A 21404-nucleotide genomic window follows, 5' to 3' on the forward strand; every position below is an offset into this window, starting at 1 on the left:
CACTGCGTCACACGCATGGCTTGAGTTCATGTCTCGTCGACTTCTGCTAGAAATCAGTTTACAGAAGAGCAAACTGTGCATTTGATACTGACAAAACCGCCCTCACTTTGCTTCTCCAGGTCTTAGTATAACAGGTGAATTGTTAGGGTTTAGTTTAACAGGTGAATTGTTAGGTTTTGGTTTAACAGGTGAATTGTTAGTTTCAGGTGCTGGGGATCAAGCCCTGAGCCTTGTGTGCACTGGGCAGCGCACTACCTCTGAGTTACATCTCCAGCTCCCAAATTCTAATTTTTGACATTATACTTTAAGCACTTCAAATGGTTATTTAAAAATAATTAAAATAAATACTGAGACATAGTAAAACAACTAGGTTTTTTTTTTTGTTTGTTTGTTTGTTTGTAGACAGGGTTTCTCTGTGTAGCCTTGGCTGTCCTGGACTAGCTTTGTAGACCAGGCTGGCCTCGAACTCACAGAGATCCACCAGCCTCTGTCTCCCGAGTGCTGGGATTAAAGGCGTGCGCCACCACGCCCGGCAACAACTAGGTATTTAAAAGAGCAATTTTACCTACCGGGTTTTTATCAGGATGTAACTTCAGTGCTAATTTCTTAAAGGCTTGTCTTATTTCTCTGCTGCTTGCAGTTTTAGATACTCCAAGTAAGCTGTAAAAATTCTGATCTGTGCCCACTACAAGGACCACATAGAGTATCAGAAGACAGAGGCTGAGCCTCTTCAAGTCTCTGATAAAGTCATCTTTGTTTAACCAGACTCCCATTCTCTTTCTTGTGCAAGTTCTGATTTAAGTGAACATGAAGACACGATGCTGGGTCCAGTGGTTATAATAAACACACGTGAGAGCCTCTGTCCACATCACTTCAAGGGTCAATCCAGCCTCACGGAACACAGCCTGGAAACTGTAACCTAAAGAGAGCAAACCAGACAGTTGAAATACTTTTTAAACTAAACAGCTACAACATAATTTGCCAAGAGACACGACAAGCAAAACCATCTCCCCTGACGGTCACATCATTGTGAATGGCTTCAAGGACCCACCCCCGCCTCTCTAGCCAGGTAGGCATATCTGTGAACTCACTCTAGACAGCAGGATAAAGGTAATGAGTGGTGGTAGCTAGCTTACAAGACACACACACACACACACACACACACACACACACACACACACACACACCTCTCTCTCTTTAGACAAAAAGGAACAGCCTGACACCACCAGGATAAGAATAAGCAGAATTTTCTTCCTCTCCCAACACATTGCCCTTTTCTAATACCACTTCCTTTCCAACTCCTCTACACACCGAGAGCCATTCCAATTTTCTTCTTAATCCAATCTCATCTGTAGAGAATGCCTTTGAGGGAAATAAAAGGAAGCATAAAGCCATTTCCAAGGGGGTTATACCTCTTATATAACCATTTAAGAAACGTCTGTATAAAAATAGATAACTTATGTATAAAAATAGATTAACTTACAAAGCAGGCCACCCCCAAGTTTTCTGAAGTGTTTGCACTGAGAGAAGAAATGATTTTATGAAAACATAATAATAATTACAAATCAGTGCAATTTCACTGTAAAACTCATGTCTGGGATAAACAAAAATAGGAAAAGAAACAAGAGAAGCAGGCATGCTTGCCTGTGAAAGATAAAACCCTAGCATTTCACCTTACAACTAAATTTTAAAACGCTTTGTGTAAAAAAACAAAAAACTTCCCTAACAGCCTTAACTTAAGCACAACTGTGCTTCTAAAAATTCCTCCTTACCTGGGTACAAGCCTCATCTCACTTTTAACCTTTTTATTATACCCCTCACACAAAATATACCTTTGTAAATAAAATACACCGCTAGGAAAACAGACATACCCAGACTGACAACGATCAGGAAAGAAATCAAAAACAAATCTCAATGAGGACTTTGGGATAAGGTGTCCCTGGGCTTAGGGTAGCTCTCAGGCAGCAGCGGAGTAACTCAACAGCCCAGGGCCAATGAGGAGGAGGCTGCAGGAAAACGCAGTGTTAAAAGGACCGATGCTGCCATCGCTCCACAGGGGAACCGGGGGAAAGACAGGGAAAGGCAAGGAGAACAGGGCTGGCAAGTGTGCGTCCCGGGTCCCAGGGCGGACCTGGGAGAAGGAACCGGAGCAGAGGGGAGCCGGCAGAGGTGGGGTGGAGGAGGCAGTGCGGGAGGCGAGGACCCGACACAATGGGGCGCGGAGACGGCGGGATGCGGTCTGCGCCCTCCCTCCCTCCCCGGGAACCCTTCGACGTGTGGACACCGGCCCGCGCCCACCTCCGCGTCCTGTCCTCAGCTACTGCCCCATCCTTAGGCCGCCGAGCTCGGGACCCGGCAGGACCGGACGCCGGCTGCGAGCGCGCGCAGCTGAAACTCGGCCGCACGGGTCGCGCCTGAGGGGCGGGGCCTGGCGCGGGGCATGGTGGGAAAGGCGTGGGGAGAAGGCGGCCAGACAGCGGCGGGCGGCGTGGGACGGGCGGGACCGCTTAGGCTGACGTGGCCGTCCGTGCGGCCGCGGCTGCGGCTCCGGCTTCCACCCAGAGATAGCGAAGAAACCCGCAGCGCGGCCCACAGCGGTCCGGCGGCCGCAGCCAGCCGCTGGCGGAAGGAAGGATGTGGAGCCCCGCCTCTTCCGGTCTCGTTGCCAAGGCGACGGGGAAACCCGGGTGGAAGGATCCGGCTGGAGATTAGTGTCCGGAGGTTTGCTTAAAAGGGTGGGTAACGCTGGAAGGGCAGACTGGGTAGCAAGTGGAGAACTCGCCTGAAGCGACCCGCTTGCAAAGGAACGGGCCGAACAACAAAACAAAACTTTCTAGAAATAAAATTATTTACAACTTTATGTCTCAGCAAACATCGACCATTCTACAGGAGTTCCGTGTTTCTGAATCTGCCTGCTCGCAGATTATTTCCTCTCCGTTCTGCCTACTCGGTTGAAGTAGCTGCACTTAAAGTCCCTGAAAGAGGAAACAGTGGAAGCTGATGGACATAGTTTGAAATAAGTAGATTTTGGTAATGAGCCTTTGGATGGTAAACTAGATGTCACAGTAGGGGCTATTGCTAAACCAGCGTATTGTAGGAAAGAAGAGGAAGTATAACGAACAAAGGCAGAAATATTAGAAGCAGCCTGAAGTAACAGCTGTTAACCTGCACCAGGAACTGGCCTGCGTACACATGCATTAACACAGTCCTCCAAATAATCTTGGGAGGTACTGCTTATTATCATGCACAATCCAGAGCCTAGGGAGGGTGCCTGGGTAACTGAAAATGGAAGAAAATGAGATTCACATGTAGGCAGCCCAGTTCCGGGCTTTGTAATGATAATCATTATGCCACGGTGAACCAAAACTGCTTAGAATAAAGCTGGAAGCAGAACAGAAACCTGAAGAATTAAGTAGAAGCCAATAGAAGGTTTTTGTTACCACAGTGAATACATTTAGACTTTATCTTTGGGCGATAAGGAAGCTTCTTAAAGCTTTATTGTGAGGAACTGGAGTTGCATTTAGATCATTCGGCAACTGCTGAAGGGAGAATACACACACTTAGGAAAGAGATAGCAGTGAGAAAACAGAGAGGAAGGCAGCACGGGGTGAGCGACTTAAAGAAGTATGTAATGTTTTCTCTGGGGTCCGTAGTGATGGGTAACATGAACAAAGACTAACTTGTCCGCAAGAAATCGGATAATGAGGGACATAAGCTTGTTATTTTAAAAGATCTGTATTAGGAAGAGAAAATACTTAGTGAAAGAAAAAGAACCACAGGCTGGAGCTAGACAGAAGAGTCCATAAAATAAGACCCAAAGTAGACACGGCCATCCAACAGTTGGAAGCTTATTTTAAAGGGTCTTAAACCTCCTTTTCCAGTGGGAAGCTGTGGAGAGTGTAAGTGATGAATTGTTATTATATAGTGATGACTTTGCTTAAATTTGAAAATGATATCAAAGTTACCAAAAATTAAATGCACAGTACAAATAACTTTGTTTTCCTCAATAGTTTGTAAGCTGACTTCTCCCATTACCTCAAAAAACCCCAGTGTGCGTATTTTCATAGATGGGACACTTTCCTTAAGTACGACCTTCAAAAACAGGAAGTTACTGTCAACACATTACTATGGTCTAATCCACAAATGCCAGGTTCCTGTTGTTCCAATTATCAGTAAGTCTACACAGTAAGTCCCAGTAGAAGGATCTAGTCACGAGCCCCCACCCCCCATTTAACACAGTAGTGTTTTAGACTCCCCTAATGGGAAGCATTTTGTTTTGTTTTCCAGTTTTTCCTAGATCTCAAGGTCTTACACTTACACAGACCAGTTATTTTATAGATATCTTTCTGTTTTGGTTTGACTGAGGTTCTTAAGGATTAGATTTAGGTTGCGTACATTTGACATACATGTAACAAATGACATTATGTTTTCACATTATTGGATGTTTATTCCATTATTGGTAGTGTTATCTTAGATAACTTTATTATAAAGTTTTCTGTGATTTTTTTTTTCCCACGTAAAATTACATCTTTCCTTTAACAGGATGCCCTTTGTGGAGAGCTACTTGGAGACTATAAATATAATCTACTTCTTGTTAAGCTTTCATTTTATTCATTATAGGCTTATGAGCTCATAGAGACCTGTTTGATAAAATGAACCTGTTACTCTCATTTATTTAGAAACTTAACTACTTTTATATTTATTTGGCCAATTGAAATTCCAGAAAGTATTTTTGTGTGTCATTTTGTCAATCTTACCATTCTTGTAAAAATTATTTTTATTTTGTATGCAGTGGTGTTTTGTTTGCATATTTATTTGTGTCAGGGTATTGGATCCTCTGGGACTGGAGCTACAGACAGTTGTGAGCTGGCACGTAGGCGCTGGTCCTCTGGAAGAGTGGCCAATGAGTGCTGTTAAGCCTGGAGCCATCTCTCCAGCCCTGAATCTTACCCTTTTAAGCACGGATGCTTTAGTACACGACAGGACTGTCCAGGCTGCTTCCTGTTTCAGCACCGACAGCAGCTATTTCTCCAGGACGTCTTGGTTCTTTTGAAGATGGTGTTTGATGACAAGATGTAAGGCATGCTCCTGAATACTGTAGTGCTTATTTCTTCTTAGCAGGCAGAGGTAGCAATTATATGTACACACAAATACTCATGTTTATGTGTATAAAACTATCAAGTTACACTTCCAAATTTCAATGTAATTCCATACAACTAATAATGTATTCATTCTATAGAATTTTTTTCTTTCCAACTCTGTAGCCTTTTTTTTTTTTTTGCTGGTGGTTAAAAGCCTGTTTTCCCTAACCCCTGATTTCTCTACTCATGTAATCCCTCAATGTTACCTGTCTCCCATTACTCATGTTGGCCCTTCCTTCTAATGCCAGCTTGGATTCCCCGTTACATTCTGAATGGCTCACCTGACGGATGCTCTGTTCACTCCATTCAAGTCTAAGCTGTGCTAGGCTGCCTTGTCACAATGACACAGTCTTCATGGTGAAAAACTGTCCCCACCCATCATATAGGCAAGTCTCCTTACCTTCATTAATTTATGACATTGCAAGGCCTTGTTTAATGGATTTTGGTAGTCTGAATTATTTAAGATGAGGTTACTTAATTTAAAAAAATTAGACTTATTTATTTTATTTTATGTGTATGAGTGTTTTGCCTCTGTGTATGTGTGTACATCACATGGGTACCCGATGCTAATGGAGGTCAGATCTCCTGGAACTGGAATTATAAATTATTGTGAGCCACCATGTGGGTGCTGGGAACCTAAGCCAAGTTCTCTGCAAGAGCAACAATTGCCATCTTTTTGGCACCAGGATATTTTTCTTTTAAACTAACCATTTTAGCTACAATGTGGAGAACATATTTAAAGAGAGAAATGGTTGATCAAGGACAACTGGAGGAGAGCGATGAACTGGTCCAGATGATAGATAGCGAGTCAGTGCAGATGAAGAAAATTGAACAGATGTGAGAAAAAAAAATGAGAACTCACATTCTCCCATTTATGAAGACATTATACTGAATGAAATTATCCTGCTGTGTGGTTACACTTATCTATAGACTCTTAAATAACAGAAGGAAAGAACAGTGGTTTCTTGTATCTCAGGAATAAAGAATAGGAAAAGATGTTGGCTAAGAGGAATAAATCCCAATTATAAGATAAATATATTCTAGGACTATAATTAATATTGACTATAGTTACTATATTGTGTGTGTGTGTGTTGTGTGTGTACCTTAAACTTGAGAGCAGAGCTTTGTGTTCTCACATACATGTATATGCCTAGTAACTATGGCTAGTGATGATGGTAGACATGTTAGTGTTAATTGACTCAGCTAATTAGTGTACTATATATAACACATGTTAATATGTGCATAAAGTTAATTATTGTATATATTAAAAGTATACAACATGACTATATACATATATACAAATATGTATATATAATCATATCATATACTATATAGAATTAAACTTTTTTCAATGAAAGCAAAGTAGTATAGATAGTTTGGTAATGTATTGGTCATGATGAGGAAGAATATTTGAAGGCATATCGTTATTTCAGAAAGCTAATGTCAAGGATATCCACTTTAGGGAGACCAAGACACTCATTGTCTGAGTGTAAGCATCAAGTCTCAATATCATAACCCCATTACCTATGTTTGAGACACATTATAACAAGAGGGATGCTTCCTTTTAGTTTTTATTTTCACCTGAAGAACTACATATATTTCAGGACCCACTAAGTTTCTTCTGAAGACATTTTCTGTGCACTACAAAAGTGTATTTGACCACTTCATCTTTTATTATTATATTAATCACAACATATTTAATGTAACTGTTTAAATTATCTAATATTTATACCAGTAAGGACACTGGAGGTATAAACTAAGGTAAGATCCTGCTAGCTCAGCGAGGTAACTTTATTTTCTGAACTATGTACAAAATATTCATTTACAAGCCTGATTCTACCACTAAACTACCAGCTCTTTAGAAATCTCTTTCTATCTGTTTCATTTTATGTAGCTACTTTTCTCTTGAGTTCCTCCAAACCCAAGAGGTCTCCTTAGCTCTTGTGCCTAGAATTCTGTTTTACCTGCGTCCTGCCAGCTGCTTCCCTGTTGTTTCTGCAAGCCCAAAGAGAGGTTTCCGAATTGCAAGAGTATTTTATTCGTTGGTCTACAGTACTGGTTCTTTGAGATTAGAAATTTGGCTTTATTTCTTTTCCCAATGTTTCATTAGAAGAGATCTTGGCATCTATTCAACATACACATTAGGGTAGAATTAAGAATCAATATTTGGTTTGTACAAAGAGGAAAGAGTAGCCTTTGTTCCTAAATCTATTGTTCGGAGCTGGGTAAAGAACACATTCACAGGGCAAAAGTAAATGTCAAATGAATGATATAAACAGTATAGTCTAAAGGTGAATTTTGGAGTAAAGTGCTCAGAGAACTAGAGGGAACTCAGGGTGATTCTAATAGAAAGAACTCGTTAAGTATTTGAACTTTCAGAATTGGGGAGGTTTTGGAGCCATTACCTTTATTCCTTCAACTCACAGGAAGATTTTGTGTGACTTTTCAAGAGTCACTAAAAGGGATGAAATGCAAGTGCAAGCTATCTTCTCCACACTCTTAATGTGAAATGACAGTTACACTAAAACTTACATATATTTCGTATGCCTCAGGTACTATTTAAGATGCTTTACCTCCATTAATACACTTAATTATCAAAACAACTCTCTGACCTAAGCGCTGTTATTAGCAAGTCTTTTCAAAAAAGTTTTTTTTTTTAAATTATTATGTTTATGCATGTGTATCTGTTTTCGGACATGTGCAGGTGACCTCAGAGGCCAGAGATGTCAAATCTCCCTGCGACTGCTGAAGTTATAGGCAGTTGTAAACCACCCTACATGGTTTGTGAGAATCAAACTCAGGTCCTCTGTGAGAGCTTTCTGGCTGAGCTACCCCCCCTCCCCCCTCCCCCCACCCCCACCAGGCACTGATGCTAATTCTACTTAGGAGGAAACTAAGCAAAGAGAAAGGTCAGCCTCTTGCCCTCATCATCCAGTCAGGCAGCGATAGACTTTGGATTCCAACATAGGTAGTTCAATCCGAAGTCCACCGAGAATATCACAATCAGGTAACTGAAATATTTCTGATATATGCATTTGATAGATTTGTTGAATCCAGACAAGGTGTTCTTTTTACGGACTGTCTTACAGTATCATATATACTAGACTTGGGGCTGTTAGGAATCCTTCATTAATGCCGGACGTGGTGGCGCATGCCTTTAATCCCAGCACTTGGGAGGCAGAGGCAGGCGGATCGCTGTGAGTTCGAGGCCAGCCTGGTCTACAAAGGGAGTCCAGGACAGCCAAGGCTACACAGAAAAACCCTGTCTCAAAAAACAAAAAACCAAAAACCAACCAACCAAACAAACAAACAAAAAAACCCCCAAAAGGAATCCTTCATTAGTTAAGACCTCACTTGCAAAGGCATTGCAAATTATTTGCTGGTATTGTAGAAATCACCCACAGTGCCTTTCAATGAAATCGTCCATTTATGGTGGTTTGAATGAGATGCCCTGAGCATTTGAATACATTGGTCCCCAGTTGGTGTTGATTGGGAAGGATTAGGAGGTGTGGTGTGTGTGTGTGTGTGTGTGTGTGTGTGTGTGTGTGTGTGTGTGTGTGTGTGTTGGGGGTGGGCAGGCTTCCTCGGTCCCCAGTGAGCTCTCAGCCGTTACTGCAGCATCAGCCTGCCTATCCGCCTGCTGCTGAGCTCCCCTCATGATGGAGATGGGCTCCTAACTCACTGGAACTGGGAGCCCCCAGTAAGTCCGTTCTTTTAGAAGTTGCCTTGGTCATGATGTCTTATCACAGCCAACGACAGAAAAGTGACTAGTACAGTACCTAAGGCATGTATTGATTTGCAGAATTGTGTGTATTGCTTTAACTGTAATTTCATATTTTTTCTCTTTAAATGAATGGTTCTACTGTTAGCTATGACTAGCAATACTTTTGTGCTGATCTCTATATGTCTCAAATATTTTGACACTATAATTTTTATTGTTAAAGTGTGTTATATGGTAATTAAACAATCTAATAAAAATTATTGAAGCAGACGCTGGAGTGTATACACGTATAAGTAAGTATATACACATGCATTTGCATATATCTATATATCTTGTGATCCTGTATCCTGTTTCCAACTCCCAAACTCTGGGATTATAAGTGTTCAAAACATCTCTGGATTCTTTTTGAAAACCTTGCTTCTGGAAGTGGAACTCAGGTTGTGTGCCAAGGTCTTCATGGACTGAGCCATCTCCCCAGTACCAGAGTTTAGTGTTTAAAAAAACAAAACAACCCCTTCCCCCAAACCAAGTAATGTAACATCATGGCTGTAGGACAAGAAATACCTTCAGCGGATCAGAGAGTTTTGGAAATTGCTTGAAATGGGCATGGCGGAAGTGTTGAACTGACAGAAGTACTTCCCAAGCAAAGCAAATGGAGAAGAATGCTGCAGACTGTAAGAAAGGCGGTGGGTGTCTCCCCCTTCTGAAGAGGGAGAGACACAGACGGGATTCAGAGGTGATTGCTGGAGCAACAGCAGATGGAGGGCAGCTTTCATGCTTGGCGCCTGTGTGCTTATCGTGCCTGTACCACTCCCATGTTTGTTGATTTGTTAGAGTGACAGGACTAACAACGTCATGGCTGTGCCCAAGAGTTGTCACATAGAAATAATACAAGGCAAAGGAGTCTGGACAAAGTTTGAAGATGATGTCTAAGCTCCCAAAGTCCTGACCCAGGGGAGCTGTTTAGAGCTCACCACTCCAGCAACAAGCTTTGATATGTGCCATGTGTTGTCTTCTGGGAAGGGTAGCAAAAGCTAAGTGCCTGAGGTTTTGTTGGAGCTACACACAAAAACATTCTCTCCTTAGCAGCTATCCAAGTCCTGGCCTCCCAGAAGGAAAGCAGGTATTCAGCCAAACCACCAGGCGCCCTGGGCCAATCTTTTCATTTAAGGGAAGTTTTATAACATGGGAGGAAACTATTGACCAGCTAAGTTTCTGGATGCCAGCCAAAGGCTAACCCTTCAAGGACAACAGCAGCTGCCCTGCTTGCTGTGATAATGCTTTACTGTGCATGCGAAGCCACCCCACCCCCACCCCCTCACCAGTCGGGTGGTACACTGAGCCACCCCACCCCCACCCCCTCACCAGTCGGGTGGTACACTGAGCCACCCCACCCCCACCCCCTCACCAGTCGGGTGGTACACAGAGCCACCCCACCTCCGCCCCCTCACCAGTCAGGTGGTACACTGAGCCACCCCACCCCCACCCCCTCACCAGTCGGGTGGTACACAGAGCCACCCCACCTCCGCCCCCTCACCAGTCAGGTGGTACACTGAGCCACCCCACCTCTACCCCCTCACCAGTCGGGTGGTACACTGAGCCACCCCACCTCTACCCCCTCACCAGTCGGGTGGTACACAGAGCCACCCCACCCCCTCACCAGTCGGGTGGTACACTGAGCCACCCCCCCCCCCCCCCCTCACCAGTCGGGTGGTACACAGAGCCACCCCCACCCCCTCAGCAGTCGGGTGGTACACAGAGCCAGCATCTTCAGCCAGAGATTCAAGGATGCTATGCCGTGAGCCTGTCTGAGATGTCAAATAGTCGGTCCGGTCTGCCAGGCGGGAGAAGATGCTAGACTTAGAAAACTAATTATCGACACAACACTCTGTGAACATCAGAGAGAGGCTCCTGGACACAGGAGCAGCATACGGCCATTGGCTGCAGTATGTGCTTAATTGTGGAAATATTCGATTGTTGTGTGGAAATACCATATTCTTTAAGTGGTGAACTAGTCAGGGTTCTCTAGAGGAGTAGAACACAAGGAATGAATTTCCACTAAGGGAGAACAACAACCTTGCTCTGTCAAAGGGAAATGGTATTGCATGTAGTAAATGTTTAAAAAAAAAGAGGCTTTTTAGATTTTTGGGAACAGGATCTTTTTCAAATAGGCTAACTTCGTACACTAAGCTATATTACAAGTTGTTATAAGCTTTAAATTTTAAAATTCAATTAAAAATAGATGCTGGACCATTAAGTGCATTTATTTTAAAAGTTTTTTTTTTTTTTTTTTTTTTTTGAATAATTATATATTGAGACACATTTGGGGAAAATTGTACAGAGAGCTCCTCTGAGGTTCCTCTCAGATTTTTCCATGGCTAAGTTTTACAGAGCTATGATCTGGGTTGAAATAGAAAACTGACATTGGCCAGAGCTGCCATGTATCATGCATGCAGATGTGTGTACCCATTACAGCCACAAAACTGAACCATCACAGCACAGGTCTCCTTAAGGCAAGCTTTCAGTCACACACTACCTGCACATGACCCACCACCCTCAGCGCCGGAAGGATGGCTATTTTTCCGTCTGTATAATACTATCACTGATTGCATTATGTAAACTGCGACGTGACCTTTTGAGATTTCTTGTACTCAGCACACTGCCGCAGTTGACCTGTGTTTGTTGCAAGGTTCATCACTTTGAAACAACATTCCATAGCCTCATCACATCATAGTTTGTGTAACTTGCCTCCTATTAACTTGACTCCTAATGTTTCCAGTTTAGGATTATGGAAAATAGTGCTGTCTTGGTCATTTGTATGTAGGTGCACAGGGTGCTGGTGTGTGCAACTCATTTCTCTGGAATAAATGCCCTGGACTGTTATAGCTGATTATATGGTAAATGCACGATTGGTCTTAAAAAGAAAAGTAGTAAACAATTCCCACAGTGGCTATACCAATTTTCATTTTCACAGGCAATAAATAAGGCTCCTATTAATAGAACTGTGGTCAAGTCACAAAACCAATCATAGGATTGTATTGCCTTCTCAAGAACAAATAAATTTGTATTCTGCCTAGGATTTATGGGGGTAAAAGAGCTTCGGTGCTTCTGATGGCAATGCCATCACAGTCACCTGAAACAGACTGGGAAGAGCTACCGTGCCATATTCCGGAGAGGGGCTTAGGAAAATGCTATGCAGGACAAAAGCTCTGGAAGGTGCTAGCTTTCCACTCAGGTTCAAGGGCACACGCAACCGTGAAATAGTCCTAAGAGAAAGGGAAACCAGGACAAAAACTCAAGAAACAGCACATGTAGAAATTGTAAATGTTGTGCCTTATTGCTTCTAAGGACCAAGGGAAGCCAATTCAAAATAAGATGTGAAGAAGGGCTAAGCAAATCAGTCAGGCACCGTGCTGCCATTTCACACAGAGCTCACTGTGTGTGGGAGGTCGCTATATAAGTCAAGGCTCTCAGTGGGACCAAATCCAAAGGACGGACAGACAGACAGACAGCTGAGAGAATGGTCATTAGAGGAGCTGGTTTATGTAATTATGGAGATTTTTGAGGACCCATACCTATCCACCTGTAAGTTGGAGACCTTCACAAAAAGGAACAGTTTGTCATTGCATGAAAACACATAAGATTTATTGCCATTTTTACTTTTAAATGTCAGCTTGATGAGGTTAACAAATATGTAGAAAGCTGGTGAAGGGTGTTGTCGGCTGCTCTTTGGGATGTTTTCAGAGAACACTGTTGCTGGATGCCCTAGCTTCAGTGCTAAAGGCTCAGAACCAGGGAAGCCGGTGGTGGAAGTGGCAGTCGGAAACTGAGGGTCTGAAGTCACGGTGACAGTTCTGGAATGCAAACACAAGAGCTGTGATATTGACGGGCAGGAGAAAAGTGTGTCTTAGCTCTACCAGGGAGAGAGAGGAATTCTTCTGCTTGCTCGCCCCAGGTCCTCCGCGGGTTGGACAGCGCCCATCGTTACAGAGCGTGGACTCTTACCCACTCAGTCAGACTCCTGTCTCAGTCTTCTTGGAAAACATCCTTTCACCAGAAACAAAATCCTCTCCCAGTTTCCTAAGTATTTGTTAATTTCATCAAGCTGACGTCTGAAAGTAAAAATTGCAAAAAAGACCTTATGTGTTTTGATACAATTAAGAATTGTTTTTTTTTTTTCTTTCTTGTGAACAGGTCAACAAATTAAAAAACAAACAAACAGATGAAAGGAAATGGAGGAATTAAACACAACTAAAAGGACCTTAGGATATATGCTGAAAACATGCAGAGGTGCAAAAGGTGAAAGTCTGTAATTCACTTGCCCCAGGTGATTCCTGGAAGCTGTGTCCTGAGAGGTCTGGAATCTGGAGATGTGCTGAGCCCCACGGAAATCAGCCGGGATGGGGGGTGCTAGAAGAACTCAAGCCTGTAAGGATGCTGAGGTACATCCAACACCTGAAAGCATAAGGCTTGGATTCAGATTCCTAATCCACACCAGAGAGGAACTAGTGTTTTTATAATCAAAGTGTAATAGCGCAAGGCCCAGCCTGCATTTGCTGAATCTCATGTCTTGTCTCCTAGAGGCTTGGTCCCCTTGGTCCCATACCAGGGTATAATAGACCACCTACTATTTCCTCAGCATAGTCCAGGTTATTATATGTAATGCTGGCTGTTGAGCTTGCACTTAACAACTGGCAAAACATCCAGGGTATGTGGTCCAGCAAACCAGATAGCAGAGACCGAGACTGAAGTGGGAAAACTGAAGCAGAGCAGCGGGCACAGATTCAAGTGTTCAGATTGATTACTGACAGGCTGCAGGAACTACCCCGTAGAAGCTCCAAATTTCATAAGTAGTAAACTTGCTGAGCACATCAAGACCTGGTGACAGACAAATTGTCAGTCTCTCATGCTACCACTAAGGCCTTAGAAGTAAAAGAGGGCCAAACTATTTAGCAGAATATCAAGGAATTCTAGATAATGTAAAGCCACATAAATGGAGCACTTCTTTAATTTACTGTCCCTACCGGGGTATTCAGGGTTGTGTTGCTCTAGGAGAGCGTTCACAGGACACCATGGAGCTACGCAGTGAGCACTGATGATTCCAGATGTCTTAACTACTGCAGGTGACCGGTTAGGCTTTTAGTGATCTTTAGAGATGGCTAGAGGCCAGATTTATTGTGTAGAGGCTGGAGACCACATGGCCTACAAAGGAGAGCTCAGAAACTGGAAATGAAAGACGTTGCTGTTTCAGATCACGGGAGATATTTTTCCAACTGTCCATTTCCGGAAAATCTTTAGAAACACTGAGGTAGACTCTTAGTTAGGGTTTTATTGCTGTGAAGAGACACCATGACCATGGCAACGCTTATAAAGGAAAATGTTCATTGGGGCTGGCTTACAGTTTCGGAGGTTTAGTCCGTTATCATCATGGCGGGAAGCATGGCAGCACGCAGGCAGACATGGTCCTGGAGAAGGAGCTGAGAGTTCTATGTGTGCTACACTGGGCAGCTTGAACATAGTAGACCTTAAAGCCCCGCCCCTCAAGTGACACACTTCCTCCAACAAGGCCACACCTACTCCAATGGGACCACACCCTTTAATAGTGCCATTCCCTATGGGCCAAGCATTCAAACGCAGGAGTCCACGGGACTGGTCCTATTCAAACCACAACAGGTAGCATCTCAAATCTGGGTATGCAGGCACATTCAGCTCAAATGAGAATGTGCTAATCCTAGTCAGCTGCTGTTTCAGTTAAGTCCAAGAAGTTTTGAGCGCTAGATTTTATTCTGTGGATTGCACTGATGATGTCACATACCTTTGGTATGATGGTGGCCCCAGGTGCTGGGAATCTGGACATGCCAGATAATTTCCAAAGTATGAGTTCTTGGTATGCATGAAAGAGCAAGAGTCTGTTGATGAGACTCAAGTGAGATTATCTTCCTCCTCCTCCTCCTCCTCTTCTTCTTTTTACAACTGCTGTTGTCAAATTCAAAGACTCCAGGAGAAGAAAATGCTGACCCTAAAACTGTATATTTTGAACTTTGCAAAAGTTCTTCGGAAGATGCAGCCATGTGGAACACACCTGTGGTTAAAGTGGCTTTCGGAAGTGGGATTCAATAGAAGACTGGTAATATGGATAGGTCAGGGTCAAATCCTGACGACATAGAGCAGTTAGCGATATTGTGTCAGCTCCTGAATGCTGAAGATGAAAGAGGAGCAGGAAAGAAAACCCAAAGGATGGCATAAGGCAGTGGTCCTCAACCTTCCTAATGCTGCGACCCTTTAATATAGTTCTTCTTTCTTTTTTTCCTTTAAAAAAATTTAAGTAATTTATTCAGATTTATATCTCAATTGTTATCCCCTCACTTGTATCTTCCTGTTCCCCCTTCCCTCCCTCTCTCTTTCACTCTATTCCCTTCCCCTAGGTTTGTGACAGAAGGGACCTCCTCCCTCACCATATGACCACAGCCTATTAGGTCTCATCCTGGTAGGCTGCCTCCTCTTCCTCTGAGCGCCACCAGGCATCCCCAACAAGGGGAAGTGGTCAAATAGGGGGCACCAGAGTTCATGTCAGAGTCAGTCCCTGCTCTCCATTCAACTGTGGAGAATGTGTTGTCCATTGGCTAGATCTGAGTAGGGGTTCTAGGTTTACTGCATGCATTGTCCTTGGTTGGTACAGTAGTTTGAGCAGACCTACCTTGGTCCAGATCTGCCAGCCTTGATGGTCTTCTTGTAGATTTCTAGGACCCTTGGGATCATTCTATTTTGGTATTCTCCCACAACTCTCTCACCTGGAGTCCCACTAGGAAATCCCAGCATCTATCCCAATCTCCTGCTAAGTGAAGACTTTCAGGGGACATCCCTGTTGGGCTAGTGTCCAATTATAAGTGAGTATATACCATGTGTATCTTAGTACAGTTCTTGCTGTGGTGACTCCCAACCATAAGATTATTTTCGTTGCTATTTCGTAACTGTAATTTTGCTACTGTTATGAATATAAATATCGTGTTTTCAGATGGTGTTAGGTGACCCCTGTGAAAGGGTCATTCGACCTCAATGTGGTTACGACCCACAGGTTAAGAGGATATCTGGGTACTCCAGAAGTAAATAGCATTGTCTCACTAACAGTTCTTTGTAGGGAGCACAGAAGGCCTGGGTGAGTGAAGTCCTGAGTGGTGGACTGTTGATATGGGCACAGCCATGCCAAGGACTCCAGAGCCTCAGAGCCATGGAGAAAATGGTGAGGCTCTCCAGGATGGGGCTCAGAGATATGGCAAAACTATCCTCTGGTGCAGGTGTAAATGTTGACAGAATGTTCAGAAAATGTCCACCACAGTTCTTTCTCCAGCCCCATGCTTATACCCTGAAGACTGCTCGCACACAGACATTAACAAATATTGACCCATATGCCTTATTCCCCGCCTCCTGGTTTATCTGTGTTCAGTAACACATTTCCCTGTTCAGTTGTCTGTAATAACCCTGCCTCTCAGTTCAACTGTATATAATATTCATGCTGAGCTTCCAAGATGCTCCAGCTTCTCCATCAGAGAGTGTAGTCTACCTGACCCCAGCTTTTCTGTCATCTATGTTTGTCTTTTCTTTATTTCCTCACCAGCCCAGTAAAGTCTCAGACCCTGGATGATGGCATGATACATGCATGGATATGGCAAAGGTGGATACTGACTATGGGGGACTCTCATAGGTCAGAGGAGAGCACTCCCCAGAAAAGTGCTTATGCGGAAAAGAAGAATTAAGGCCACAGAAAGAAACAAGTATGACCTAAGGTATGGGGGCATCTCTGTGACAAGCTGGAGACCTATGTCAGGGTAGGCTCCTGGGAGGATATGAGGGACTCTAGCAGAGACTATTAGTAGCAAGGGCCATAGCAACTGAAGAGGACACCCTCTAACTAGACAAGTCTCCTAGTAAAGGGAGGGAACACCAACCCACCCACAAAAACTTTGACCAAAAATGCACCCTGCCTACAAGATGTGCAAAGATTGAGGGAGTGTCCAACCAGTGCCTGGCCCAACCCAATACCCACCCATGGGAGAGAGCCAACCCCTGATGTTATTAATGGTAATCTGCTATGCTTACAGACAGGAGCCTAGCCGAGTTATCTTCTGAGAGGCTCTCCCAACAGTGGATTGAAACAGATGCTGAGACTCACAGTCAAACACTGGGTAATGTGTAGGGCATCTTGTGGAAGAATGAGGGAAGGAGACAAGGACCTGGAGAAGACAGGAACTCCATAAGAAGACCAACAGAGCCAACTAACCAGGGCCCAGACGGGTTTCAGAGAGTGAAGTACCAACCAAGGACCATGCCTGGGCTGGACCTGGATCCCCTACACAGATGTAGCCAATGGGCAGCGCAGGCTTCATGTGGCTCCTCTAGTAAGGGGAGTGGGGGCTGTCTGTGACATAGACTCTGTTGCCAGCTTTTTGGTCACTTCCCCCTGGTGGGACTGCCTTGCCAGGCCACAGAGGAAGAGGCCGCACTCAGTCCTGATGAGACTTGATGAACTGGGGTGGGTGGGAAGGGGGAGCCCCATTTTCTGAGGAATAGGGGAAGGAAGTGAGGGAGAAGGGGAGAGGGTCGTGAGGTGAGGACGGATGGGCGGCGCCCAGCATATAAAGTGAATTGAAATAAAATGGAAAAAAGTGACTAAAGGAGTAAGGATAAAGGAACAAGTGAAGAAATAAAAGAGGTGGTAGTGGTGAAAGTCTAGAGTCAGAATCTAGAGACAAGGCTGTTAGAGTTCCAGAGAGCGTCAGTTAGAAAGAGGGGGTGTATGTTAACAAGCAGAATCCAGCTGGATAGTGGTGAGGCAGAGGCAGAGGCAAGGGAGACAGAGGCAGTGGAGGCAGGGGAGGCAGAGACAGAGGAGGCAGACACTAAACCACTCTTCATGATCTAGCCTATACCAAACTGGGCTGTTCCCTGTACCACTTTATCTGCAGAATGTAAGGTATGCTGGAATGGGTCCCTAAGGGAGTCAACTTCACCAGCCCATTGGCTGCTTGGCTTTACCTGCCTAACGCTACACGAGCATTATCTCTATTTCCCTACGGTTCTGTTCTGAGGTGTCATATCTAGTGCAGACAATGAAGGGCATGAAAGTATCTGGAGGGAAACAAAGACTGGGCAGGACTCTGATTTGATTGGCCTAACTAACTGCTCTTTTACATTTTCACCCCTTAAGAGAATTTTAAGAAGTTAATTTGAAGCTGGGTGTGGTGGCGCACGCCTTTAATGCCAGCACTCGGGAGGCAGAGGCAGGTGGATCGCTGTGAATTAGAGACCAGCCTGGTCTACAAAGTGAGTCCAGAATAGGCAAGGCTAGATGGAGAAACCAGAAACAAACAAACAAACAAACAAAACAAAACAAAACACAGAACAACAACAACAAAAAAGGAAGACGTTAATCGAGACAGTCATTCTGTTCTAGTGCAAGTGTTTCTAAACACTCTGTCAGAATCATCTCACGGGTTTTTATTTATTCAAAGCAAATTATTTTCTGAGTTTTAATTGTACTCCTTCTTTAGCCCATGGGTTTTAATGTCACCGGGGATAATCTAATATCTTCCTCCAGGTTTGTTGTGGGACATAAAGGGTACTGGATTATGGTAGAAATGAAATGATTGGGGACAGTGCCTGACACCACCACCACCACCACCACCGTCATAACAATATGTTATGTATTAGCTATTATTTGCATCGCCAAATCACTGTTTTTCTTCATTTTGCTTAAAGAAGAAACTTGAATCATTTCCCTTTCTCTCCTACAGGCGGGATGCATATGCACCCATACTTATTGTTTCTTCTAAATGCATTTATTTTTACGTGCATTGGTGTTTAACTGCAAGTATGTCTGTGCGAGGGTGTTGGATCCCCTGGAACAGGAGCTACAAACAGTTGTGAGTGGCCATGTGGTTGCTGGGAATTGAGCCTGGTTCCTCTGGCAGAGCAGCCAGTGCTCTTAACCGCTGAGCCATCTCTGCCGCCACTTCCTGCTTATTCTTCATGCTCCATCGTTACTTGTTCTGAGGCATGAGCTTTGACGGAGAGCCCAGGCTCTCCTCAAACTGCTAACACACAATTGTCGTTTGCTTTACCAGACTTTGGGTGAGACAGAACCTCTGTTTGTCTTTTGCAGCTTCTGCTTGCTTTGGTAGTCATGCACTTTAGTACTGTGCAAGAAAATGGGTGGGCTGTAGAGACTGAACCTAAGCACCCGGCGTCCTCTGTGGTTGTCTTTCCATTAGAAGGGTTTGCTTTAGCTGCCTCGGAGTACACTCCTCATCTCACCTCGGCCAGCTATCCTCATGGACTTCCTCTCTTGGTGAGTCTCTTTTTCCTGTAAAGGAATTTCTTTTTAAGTGTTGTTTCTAAGGGCCTTCCTGTCCTCAACATTTTATTTTATTAATTTCGCACGTGTGTAGAAACCAGAGGAGATAATCACTCTATTATTCTTTTGCCTGTTCCCTTGAGATAGGGCCTTGTACGGAACCTGTGGCTAGGATGGGGACCAGCAAGCCTCAGGGATCTTCCTGTTTCTGTGGCCCTCTTTCCGCCATAGACCTAACACAGCACGAGGCTTACAGGCAAGCATGGCCATGCATGGCTTTTTATGTGGGTGCTGGAATTTGAACTTAGGTCTTTATGATTGTACAACACGCGATGCTAAATGAGCCATCGGAGCTGTCTTCTCAATCTCACCCTCTCCTTCCCCACACTATGAAGCGTCAAGCAGCACTGAATGTGCTGTTTCTGAATCAATAAAATCAAAGCTAATATAAAAGTGAAAGTTTCCAGCATAGGACAACACACTGAAAATCGGTGTTGAGTGACGATGCTACATGAAAGGCCACGTATTGTCCACCAATAGAGGAGGAGAGGATGGGATTTCAAGGGAGCCGAGGGTGAAAGGCCTTTTCAGTCTTTAACACTGCCACAATGTCCCTGCCTGATGATGGCTCCTTTCAGCCTTGTCATATCTAATGGCCAACAGCTCACATTGTCCTGTAAGCGTCCACCCTGTTCATCTTTCAAAAGGTTTTAATTTACACGTTATTCACATTTCTATGTAGCAGTCCTCTCTGATGTTCCCTGCTACTAACAGTGGCTTATTTAAAGCAAGTATTCATGCTAACGAAACCACTAGCATTCTACAGTAGAATATGACTTAGTTCTACTGTCATGAGTTTGTCTATTAACTCTTAGCCCTGTAAAGGGGAATTTATCTACCAAAGACCCAATCTATTCCTTGTAAAATGTTCTAATCAGTCTTTTGTTTATTAATTAGCAATATTAACAAATTGTTAATTTGTTTTTGTTTAAAACATAGTAAAGCAGTGCGGGGAGGCCCCTCTTCACCATGCTGCCAGGTGGGCCTGTTCCTTTTGACCCCACACGCTAGCTGTACACCTCTGGGGCTTCCCTCCCCGACACTGCTAGCCAGTTGTATTCCTTCATATGTCACAGGCCCGAATCACTCTTCCTGCACTGCTCTTCTCTGAAACTACCCCATAGCTGACTCTCACAGTGCCCTGGTCTGGACCTGTCAGCTACGATCGGCTTCTTCCCACACCATAGACAATGTATCTCCTCTCGGATAGTGCTTCTTTGAGTGAATGGGTAGGCATAGCTCTGCCATACCCTATTTGCCTACCAGCTCTTTCAGGATCTAGCTTCCAAGTGCTACGGGGTCTCCCGGCTCCTCCATGATACCTACCTTTCAGACTAGCTGTGCTCCTTCCCTCCCTGTAAGCTTCCCAGCCTGCTAGGATCTTAGTTCCCAGGTAGCCTAGGTAGGCCTCCCCTTCTGGCCCCTGCAGGCCTTCTGAATACACACCTCACTTCCAAAGACCTCCTGCTCTCAACCACCTATTGACCAGAGCTCACTCTAGACCTCGAGAGCTGTATCACAAGGTAGCAGAAGAGAGCCAACAAGGAGTACGGTGACGGTTGAGCAGTGTCTGCTTGCCCAGGCAATAGCAGAATTCCAATATAAGACTAGGCATAGAAACAAATCTGGGCTGAGGAGGGGGTGGGTTGCAGAGACCGATGCACCAACCAAGGACCATGCATAGTGAAGACCTAGACCCTCTGCTCAGATGTAGTAGACAGGCAGCACAGTCTCTTTGTGGGTCCCATAATACTCGGGGATCACTTCCATGGAGGAAGAGGATGCAGACCGTTCAGATGAGACTTGATAGGCTGAGGTCAGATGTTAGGGGAGGAGGGCTCCCCCTTTCTGAGGACTAGGGGAGGGAGGAGGGGAGGGAGTGAGGGAAGGTGGGGTCAGGGGGCAACGAGGGAGGGAGCTGCAATCGAGATGTAAAGTGAACAAATTAAAAAAAATCAAAATAAACCATTAAAAAAATTAGTCATAGGGCCTATTGACCTTAATACAAATTCCCTAAATTTGTCTCAACCTTCTTACAACCTCTCCTTACACTGAAAGAAGCGTAGATGAATGACAAAGGTCATTTGATAAAAAAGGAAGATGCAACTAATATTTTATGCCATTATAAGTA

At 44.2% G+C, this 21404-nt stretch overlaps 1 protein-coding gene across 1 annotated transcript in view; it reads right to left on the reverse strand.

Moving 5' to 3' along the window:
* Dnajc10 (DnaJ heat shock protein family (Hsp40) member C10) overlaps window positions 1-890 on the reverse strand; it is a 38085-nt gene extending 37195 nt beyond the window's left edge. Inside the window, exon 1 of the mRNA XM_051166184.1 lies at window positions 570-890. Coding sequence (XP_051022141.1) covers window positions 570-773 — 204 coding nt within the window. The 5' untranslated portion in view covers window positions 774-890. The remainder of the gene's footprint in view (window positions 1-569) is intronic.
* Between the last annotated feature and the right edge of the window lie 20514 nt (window positions 891-21404).

The sequence above is a fragment of the Acomys russatus genome, chromosome 24, assembly GCF_903995435.1.
Source record: "Acomys russatus chromosome 24, mAcoRus1.1, whole genome shotgun sequence".
Lineage (NCBI taxonomy): Eukaryota > Metazoa > Chordata > Mammalia > Rodentia > Muridae > Acomys > Acomys russatus.